Source organism: Danio rerio, chromosome 12 (genome assembly GCF_052040795.2).
Source record: "Danio rerio strain M-AB ecotype USA chromosome 12, GRCz13ab, whole genome shotgun sequence".
Taxonomy (NCBI): domain Eukaryota; kingdom Metazoa; phylum Chordata; class Actinopteri; order Cypriniformes; family Danionidae; genus Danio; species Danio rerio.
In genome coordinates this window covers 39,141,868-39,152,500 of record NC_141032.1, presented here as the reverse complement: position 1 = coordinate 39,152,500, position 10,633 = coordinate 39,141,868, and the positions used below count along the sequence as shown (strand labels likewise).

The window sequence follows — 10,633 nt, the reverse complement described above, 5'->3', positions numbered from 1 at the left end:
TAGTTTTACTGACACAGGTTAACATCTATTTTCATGCACAACACTTTGTGTTCACTATGAAAAAAAAATATTAAATGGTGAAGCAATCATAACACTATATGTGATATGATCATTTTAAGTGTGCACTTTCGGTTTCATTTTTACTGCTGAGTGCGGTTCATGTCATGGCTGCCATTAATTTAAGAATGAAACATACATGCAAATCCTACTTCCTGTGTGGCTCCCAAATGTTTGCTCTGTGCAACAAACTGAACGTCATTTCCAATTTTATTACCTGTTATTCAGTCTATGCAGGTTCGGTTTACTATAGTGGGCATCATTCGCGGGCACGCATGTGTCCTATAATCGAATCAAGATCATGGCCTTTTTTTGATTAATCGTGCAGCCCTACTGCAGATTTTGTGTCGCCTTAGATGCATCATGTGACATTATCGAAACTCATGTTCAGCCAAAGCCCACTTGAAACAGTCCACTGAAATTAATCTCTAAACTTTTGTAGTTACTTTTACAACTATTGTTCTGTTACTCCTAGTTAGCAAATCACCACCAACTCTGACTGTTTTGTTTCTGACAACATATATCAAACCATCAAATGATGCAAAAAACTGATGGTTTTTCTTTCTTAGAAATAATTTTTTGTCGTTTGTGATGCAGTGACACACAGTCAAATATTTTCCTGAACTGATCCACAACTTTTGATGCTCATAAATCATCATAAAATTCCTCGTAAAAATCAGGCGGCTATGTTTTTTCTGGATTGCTTTTTAAAACACTGTCAGTTGGGTTTAGGGAAATGGCTAGGTAGGCCAATCGGAACTTTTGAAAACACTATCATTTAGGTTTACGGAAGGGGGAGAGTAGGTAAGTCTATCGGTTAGTCAGACGGTCATTCAACAAAAACTGAGGTCTAATAAAAGCGTATCCGCCTCTGGGGAATTCACCAAAACAAACCTCCTGGGAGGTATTTGGCACTCTCCAGAAATGTATATATGGGTACATTTTCAGAATGAGCCTGAGTTGTTTAAACAAAGTTTGAACAGACAGAAAACATCATTTATTTAGCATATTTTTAAAATGTGTCGTGTATGAACGGTTAAGATTTATATGGTTTAAGAAACTTAAGATTCTCTTTGTTTCTCTGTGTTTTTTAATATAAAATTACTCTTATAGATTAATATAGACCATTTCAATGTGGTCAAGTCATTGGCCTTTGAACATTTCCTGCTTGTTGTTATATATTTCATAACTGTAACAAGAGCCAATTCAATCCTATTTTCACGTTAAAACAACTAACACATTAAAAGAACTATAACGTTAATCAACCACCTTTTTTTCTCGGAAGCAATGAGAATTAAAAATGTATAACAGGAAATACATAAGGACCATTGTTATTGTTTACATCCCTCAAAATGTTCCATAAATATGTATTTATTACTGCACAATATAAAGTAGTCCAATGATTTTTAAAAGTCAAAAATGTAATAAAATTTCACAAGATTGATGTGTATATATTTTAAGTGCAAAAGAACTGCTGTAATATTTGAGAAAAACTACCACTAAAATAATGCACAATAATCTGCAAAAGTGGAATGCAAAATCGGCCAAATCAGTACTCACTAAGCTGCAAAAAAGAGAAAAAGTGTCTCGCAAAACCCTGGAGGGACTGAGGAGTGTTGGATGAATGTGTCTGGCTGTGCGGATGAGTGGAAGGAGGTCTGGATATTGGGATGGCACGAGAGCAAGCAGTGGATTTTCAAGCAGGTTGCTGGGCTGATCCTGGCAGCTGAATACAAGCCGTTTGTTAACAGCGGAGCATTAACGACCTCCACAGCCCGTGCCAAAAAACATGGAGGGGCTTTAATCAAGCCATGCCTGTGCTACAGCTGTGGGAGAGCTCCAGAAAAGCAGGAGAAAGGGGCGCAGGTTTCGGTCTGGCCAATTGTGGTTCCAGGGATGCAGAGGTGGGAAGCTGCGAAAACAATTTGGGCATCTGTGTGTGGAGCACATGTGGAGGAAATGGGAGAACATGCTGATTATTTGAAGCATGGGGAGAGACGGAGAGAGCATGAAGAACAAACACAGACCTGGAATTTAATTTTTGGCTGGTACCGTGAGGAGAGCATGTGTTTGGACAGTCGCGACACTGGGGGAAATTTTAGAGTTTGGACAACAGCAATGCTAGACATTAGTCAACAGTGATTTGTTTAATGGTACGCTACTTTTATGTAAATTATAACTATAAAAATACCAGTACTAAATCACTTCTTATTTATTTATTATTATTATTATTATTATTAATACAATGTGGTACAGGTGAATTGGGTAGGCTAAATTGTCTGTAGTGTATGAGTGTAAATGAGTGTGTGTGGATGTTTCCCAGAAATAGTTTGCAGCTGGAAGGGCTGCGTAAAACATATGCTGGATAAGTTGGCGGTTCATTTCGCTGTGGCAACCCCAGATTAATAAAGGGAATAAGCCAAAAAGAAAATGATTAAATAAATGAATGAATGAATAATAATAATTATTAGTATTATTAGTATTAATATTAATAATAAATAAAAGTTTAGCATGAAAAAAAAAATCAGAAATAATAATGCAGACAATTACCTTTTTATTTTTTTAACTATCAAACAGTGAACAAATGACCACTTTTTAACAGAAAATGAATTGTGTAGCTTGTGTTTTTTGTAAAGAATTAGATGAAAATGAATGATTGAGGTGGCAATGTGTTCTTATCTACCTATGAAAGTTTCATTGTTAACAGTGGAACTACCAGAATTCTTTAACTATTAGAATTACCATAGCTCTCATATGCATCATATTGTCATGTCATATTTACATTTAGGGCCTCTATTTCAGATATTAAATTAAGCTTTGAATGTCTGTCATATTTAATTAAATCATCACCCTAAAAATACAATCTTTTTGATAATACAGTATATATATATATATATATATATATATATAATACAGTATATATATATATATATATATATATATATATATATATATATATATATATATATATATATATATATATATATATATAAACACACACACACACACACTGTAAAACCTAAAAAGTAAAGGTAACTCAAACCATTTGAGGAAACCAATTGCAACAAACCATTTAAGTTCAAAAACTTATCCTAATGAGTACTATGAACTTACTCCATTTAAGTTAAAGTAATGAGGTATTTAATTAAATTATTACCTTCAACACTGAGTTTAAAAAGCTTTTCAACTCTTTTGGGTTTTGCACTGTAATTAATATATATATATATATATATATATATATATATATATATATATATATATATATATATATATATATATATATATATATATATATATATATAGTAATGTGTTCCTGCACTGTAATTAATATATATATATAGTAATGTGTTCCTGCCTTGAAGCCTAAAGTATTGAAATTAACTGAAGTGGAAGTAAACAAAATAATAAAATAAAATTAGAAGTGAACTCTGAGTGACCCTGTTGAATCTCATTTAGTGTCACGTCCCTCAGTAGTGCATTGAGATTAAAAGAAGACCTGTGCTGGTTTTAATTGTTGATTAATGAGAACGGCCCACCGGCTACATCTGTGTCGCATTAGCCCGGTTTGCTGAATCATACCGGTTCCTGTTTATAGGGACTTGTCTAAATAAACCAGGCAGTGCAGCTAATGAAATCACTGCTCTTCCGCGCCTCTGCGACATCCAGCACAGCTGTTCCCCACACACCACAGCTATCTCTGCGCTACACCTGTTAGTTTAACCTGGATACACATTTCTGGGGCACAGAGGTTTAGTTCTTCTGAAAGAGGCCCACAACTGTCTGACTCTAAAAGGAGGATTCAGGTTTAAAGTCACTGCACAAGAACAGCAATACAGGGATAGTTCACCTAAAAATAAAAAGTGTCATTTCCTCATATTCCACTTGTTCCAAACTTTCCATACACCTGGAGCAAAAAGACACATTTTTTATAAGACGGGGCAGGTATCATTTTTACGTTTTGCACCACGTTGTTTAAATAAGAAGTGCATTTGGACTCAAAGTGATTCATATGTAATTCAAATCAAACATGGCACAGTGCGAACTGTTTACTCGAGTCTCAACAAATTTCATGAGCTCCATCAGCTGATATCAAATCGCACACACCCAAAGCGAACCTCAACAAACACAGCGATGATGTCATATTCACCGCGCACACGGAGTTCATTCATTCATTTTCTTGTCGGCTTAGTCCCTTAGTCCCTTAATTAATCTGGGGTCGCCACAGCGGAATGAACCGCCAACTTATCCAGCAAGTTTTTACGCAGCGGATGCCCTTCCAGCGGCAACCCATCTCTGGGAAACAATTTAGCCTACCCAATTCACCTGTACCGCATGTCTTTGGATTGTGGGGGAAACCGGAGCACCAGGAGGAAACCCACGCGAAGGCAGGGAGAACATGCAAACTCCACAGAGAAATGTCAACTGAGCCGAGGTTCGAACCAGCGACCTTCTTGCTGTGAGACGACAGCACTACCTACTGCGCCACTGCGCCCACACGGAGTTCAATAACAGAAAAATACATAAAGGACTACAACAACACGAAAACCTAGCAACAACAAAAAAGAATTTAACTGAGCAGTAGATTCAGCTTTGCATGGACATCGAAAAAATAAGACCTAGAAAAGCGAATTTAAAACTTTAAGGCCTAAAATTTAGATTTTTAATTTAAGACTTTTTAAGACTTTAAGACCCTGCGTAAAACCCTGGCCCAAAACACACATACACATTGCTTAATACACACACAGGGATGCACAGCAGTGCACAAATGTCTTAATTAAAGGGTTAAAATGCAAAAAAAAAAGTTAATTGTCAACATAATTATAAAAACCACTACCTCCTCTAATGCCTTCTTAACCTCAGGAAGCTTTGGTGGAATCCGGCTCTGTTGTAGTCTGTGTATTCTTGAGCATTTAGATTTGTTTAATGTCATTATTAGTAGCAATATTTAAAACATGCATATTTGTTTTGCATATTTTTGTTTGAATGTGTCCACCTGTGGAGTTTTGTAGACAAATGCCTCACCATATACATAACATAGAAATAAGAGCATTTGGATTTAGCTCAAATGAATTTAGAAAGTTTTAAATAAATAAATACATATGAAATGGACACTTCAGTGGAGTGTGTCCACCAGTTTCATGAATCCATGGTCGAAAGGAAGTAGGCACTCATTCTGTAGATAGTCTTTAAATGTTATCTTGCAAATGAAGTGTTCAGTTTTTCCACTTACAAAGTCCACCATGTAAATAGCGAATTCACTGTGGTACAACGCAATTGATACTTAAAGGAAATGGAAGATGATACTGGTGTTTGGTTTAGAGGACATTTTTCCAAAAACCCACCCACAATTCATTAAGAGAATGAGGACAACCCTTTTACACCATGCGCCTGGTGCATAGACCATCTTATCGTCCTTAAAATAGCAAAGGTGGACTGATATGGTTATTAGGCTGATATGGTTGTTCAGTATAACTTATTTTGTGTTCAACAACAAGAAAAAAGGGAAATCATAAGTGTTTGGAAGAAACACTAGGGTACATTTGTATGTAGGCTACAAATGTAGGGTACATTTGAACTTTTAGGTGAATTATCCCATTCTCAAGGTGAGTGAATCTGACGTAGAGGTGGTCAATCCTAAAAGAGATAATTAAAATGTTTGTTAGTTTTGCTGCCCCTCTTAAAAATATTTATTCTATTTACAGTTCAAACAAATTCCTTGAATTTGTTTGTGTTTGGATTATAGGTTGCGCATCTTTCTATTCCTAGCCGTAACTTATGAAATGCATACTTGGCAACTGCTAAGCATGGCAGTCTAAAACATAAAACAACTGGTTAAGATTTAAATAGGAGTAAAAAAAAAAGAGGAAGATAATTTAGTCAAAATGGCATTCTTTGACCATTTACTTGTGAATTTGTATACATTACTAAATTAAAATAAAATCTAATTTAAGCTATATACAGTATACTACAATAATCCAGATAATAGGACAAGAGGGCAGTGAGTATCCAAGGACTATATGTTCTGAGTTTATACAACAATAACAATGCAAACCAAAAGAATTCAAAATTGACTTTGAAAGGTGTCATAGCACCACAACAACCTCAGAGGAGACAAATTAGACTCAAATGAGAAAACAAAATGTATTAAAAGGAAACAAAAGGGTGAAATTACATTACCGCAAAGGGGAAAAAATGCTGAAAACAAAGACGTCAAGAGGACAAAAAAACAAAACAAAAGAAAACAATATGTGCTTTGCTGCCTGCCATCAGATATTTCAACAATAACTCTCCTTATTTCTCTCTGGATGCTAGACTTTAGTGCTATACCTCAAAAACAATGTAAAATTAAGTGGCATTTTGACCACTCACAGTTTGTTAATAATGCTCACACTGATCCGGATCCAGGCCTGAATGTCACACGATTGAGGGTAATCTACTGGCCCATGTTTCTCTGCCTGATAATAGATTTGCAGAACACAGAGTGGCACTGGCCCATTGATGTCTGCAGTTTGAAATGAAAATTAAAAACTATAGGGCAGTATCCACCAACAACCTTTGTTCGTTTTAACACTAATGATATTTACAGGAACATATTACTGACAGATGAAGAATTATTTTTGAGCAGTTCTTTGCACAACACCAAATAAATAACATAAACTATTTAAATTTGCCCATAATTTGTAATCAAACATGTTTGCCTTGATTATTTACCGTATCCCCATTGGGACTTTTCGGTCATGGTCCGTTTGCTCAATAGTTTACTTTGTACAGTGTTGAACTTGTGAGACACAGCACTCAGGTTCAAGTCCAGTGAAATGTCAAATCAAGGTAAAACTGTGTTCAACGTCCGTTTTTCTCTTATGTTTCCTTTTGAAAACACTATTAGTTGGGCTTCTGCTGGTCTGTTTGTACATAATGCGTTACAATTTATTTAGTTTTTTTTTAAATGCCACCAACAGAAGGTCAAATAAAAATCCAGTAAAACACTAAAGACCAATAGTTTCCATTCAAATCAATTTAATTTAAATTATGACCCCAGTATATACTAATGTTTGGGGTACTCAAACTTGAACTCTGACTCAAGTCCAATTTTGATTAGACTTGTCTTGGACTTGGGTGAACATGTAGTTGGACTTGACTCTGAAAATATCATACATATATCATACAGTCGAGTCCACATCATCCACAACACAAATAAAGACATTAAAAATTAATAAAAACAGCATGGAATTATAACAAGAATTTAATGAACTCTCTGGCTCTCATGGCAGTAGCATGTCTTTTCCTTAAACATTCTAATCAGAAATAGCCATATAACACAATGCATGGCTAGGTCTAGAACAATGTCTTCAAAATCAGTAATAATTTGCTTTGCTTATGAAAATCATAGAGAATTTATTTGCAAGTCACTTCTACCAACTAGAACGACTTCTACCTTCTACATGTTGAAAGAAAACAAAGAAAGTTAAGAGCTTATTTTCTTGACTTTTATATCCATATCGTAGCAACAATGTTCATACAAAGTGTAAATATTGTGTTGTTATTTAAATTTGTGTCAGTATGTCCGCAAATCAACAGCCAGATTTGAACATTTGCGCTTTGGCTCTAAGCCAAAGAAAGATGCGTTCAGAGCTTGTTTTTTTGTAGGCTATCACTAACAGGCGGACCCAGATCTACAGCCAAATCTGCGCTGAACTGTTTTTTTTTTTTTTTTTTTCAGTCTTACTCTTACTAGGTTTTATTTCACACCCAATCGCTCCCCATATTTATTCACTCTTTGTTTGTTTGGAACCAATTTCTTCTGACTGTTAATTCTCTATAAATTAAGACAAGAGATGAGCCGAATGGTCTCTCTTTGCTGAATGTTCTGTGCAGATCTGGCTCAGTCGGCATGAATAAGAAAATAAGAAAATGAATAAATGAATTTTATGACTCGAGTTTGACTCAACCCTTTTTGGATTCAGACTTGGACTCGACTGGATAAGGACTTGGTCTCGACTTGTACTCGACAAAGGTGGACTCGACCCAAACACTAGTATATACATCACAAAACCATTAAAACATCCTTTATGGTTTCAACTTAACAATTTATTAACTCAATTTAAGTAACTTATCACTTTTTACAGTGTACTTTAGATAAGAGCAGTCATAGTCCACACAATTTCATTCATTCATTTTATTTTCGGCTTAGTCTCTTTATTAATCTGGGGTTGCCACAGTGGAAAGAACCTCCAACTTATCCAACATATGTTTTACACAGCGGATGCCCTTCCAGCTGCAACCCATCACTGGGAAACACCCATACACTTTCAATCACACACATACACTACTGACAATTTAGCTTGCTCAATTCACCTATACCACATGTCTTTGGACAGTGGGGGAAACTGGAGCACCTGGAGGAAACCTATGCTAACACGGGGAGAACATGCAAACTCCACACAGAAATGCCAACTGACCCCAACAAGGCTCGAACCAGCGACCTTCCACACTATTTCACTAAAGTCTAATTATTTTGAAAGTTTAAAAAGCCTCACCACTGCTTTGACCACAGGGGAAATCAGGTCATTGACTGGTCCAGTGAATGCTTGAGTACCTTCAGGAGCTCCTTGAGGGAGTATGTCAAGTTCAGAGGAACATGTTTTCCTTTTCTGACAAGCTGCTTTCTGAATAACCGCAACATCTTTTTCAATCTAGCTATCTCTTCCCCTCTTCCTATCGCTCTCTTTGTCTCTTATCCCCCCAACTCTGTTCATTCTCTCCCAGCAGGGGAAATGTGCTCCAAGACTTTGGCTCATGAAGAAAGGGAAGTCCCTCGGTTTAATTGGCAAGCTCCCTGCAAAGCAGCTTTTTTTGTCTATTGCACGCTTTCACAACAAGCTGTTAGACAGATATCATCCATTATAAAGCCTGTGAAACGGCAAGGCCAAGAGAAGAGCAGGGCATGAGGGGACGAAGCTCACGAAAACACTAAGTGTAATTGTGTCGCCAAGAGATTTTCCCATCAAAGTTCAACAACAGCCATACTTTAGTATGTGGTTATAGCTGTAAGTAACAGTACAGACCCCAAGGCCCAAGACAGTTGGTGTGACAGGGTGTTTTCTGATGGAAAAATGGGAGAATAAGGGGAAATGGAAAGAGTCAAGGGTTCAAGATGCTGGCGAATTGCTGGCTAGCCTTTACTTCACATTATACTGTTTCCTATGTGGTGGCGGGAATGTCACTCTCAGTGATTGAAAGGTCTAGTACCGTGGTCCCAATGCAAACAGTAATAGCAGTCTATGTTTCCAAAAGCTTTAAAATAACGATTTCTTTTTCTTTCATAAATATAATGATAATATACAGAGATGGATAGTAATCTCTAGCCTTCGTTTACCCTTTATACTGTGTGACACTAATATCAACATATTTAAAGGCTGTGTTTTTCTATTGTGGCAGTTTTTGGAAGAACAAATTTCAGATGTTAAGTTAAAATGAAAGTGTAATTTAGCAATTTGGAAAGTCAACAGAATTAACACAAGCCAGTACAATACATTTTTAGAAGCTTTAAGTAATAGAAAAGACCAAGAGGAAACATTTGCTACACTAATAATGCTAATTAATATGATTCATGCATCCTCTTTTTTTTACCCAACATTTAAAATAACATTATAAATCTCATGCAAATAAAACTTAAAAGGTATGATGAGTTATTTACCAAATGTGCAACACCACCAAAGGTCTTTGATTATTTCTTGACTCTAAATTTGACTGAAAGCAACAATAATTTGGTAAGAATTTAAGTTCACCAAAAAAGAAAACTAGCTATTTTATTTACTCACTCTCGGGTCATCCTGAGCTAAAACAGGACCTTGATAGTGATTTGAGAGTCAAAAAACATACACAGGAAACAAATAACATCCTTATAAAGCAAAATGATCAAATTGTGCCAAAATCTGAACATTATTTACATCATTATTACTTTTTAAGTCAAAACCCATTTTCAACAGTGTTGTACGATTATAAAGAAGAACAATCTACTGTATCAGTAATATCAAAATGGTAATTGTGTCTTGGATGCTGAATCCTACATATAAAATGTACTGTATGATTAATTCTAGATTATATAATCTCAAACGTAGTCACATAAAAGCAAATCCAATAGGAAAAAAAAAATCACAATTTTAGCAGAAGAAACAAGTCAGTGCAATACATTTTTAAAGCCTTAATTGAAAAGACCAAAGGGAAACATTTACTACCTAAATAAGGCCAATTAGTATGATTCATACTCTTGGTTTTTTATACACAACATTTAAAATAACATAATAAAACCCATGCTAATAAAACATACAGGTATGATGAGTCATTTGTATTACCAAGTACGCAAACATCAAAGGTCTCTGAATCTTCAAAATCTAAATTATGAGTGAAAGCAATGTAATAATTTAAGTTCACCATAGAAAACCAGTTTTTTTTATTCACTCACCCTCAGGCCATCCTGACCTAAAATGGGACCTTCATGGTGATTCGTGGCCAAATTGAAAATCAAAAAGCATACAAAGGAAAAAATGCATATTGCTATGAAGCAAAATGATCG

The 10,633-nt window shown here is 35.5% G+C and overlaps 2 protein-coding genes across 4 annotated transcripts in view; both read right to left on the bottom strand.

Annotated features, from left to right (window-relative positions):
* unk (unk zinc finger) overlaps window positions 1–10,633 on the bottom strand; it is a 449,165-nt gene that overhangs the window by 206,870 nt on the left and 231,662 nt on the right. The window lies entirely within an intron of this gene.
* LOC147834533 (uncharacterized) overlaps window positions 1–10,633 on the bottom strand; it is a 57,739-nt gene that overhangs the window by 28,937 nt on the left and 18,169 nt on the right. Inside the window, exon 6 of one of the 3 annotated variants that reach the window (XM_087276841.1) lies at window positions 4,962–5,691. The exons of the other annotated variants lie outside the window; for them this stretch is intronic. Coding sequence (XP_087132967.1) covers window positions 5,686–5,691 — 6 coding nt within the window. The 3' untranslated portion in view covers window positions 4,962–5,685. Of the gene's footprint in view, window positions 1–4,961; window positions 5,692–10,633 lie in introns of those variants that run through there. 3 annotated transcript variants of the gene reach the window in all.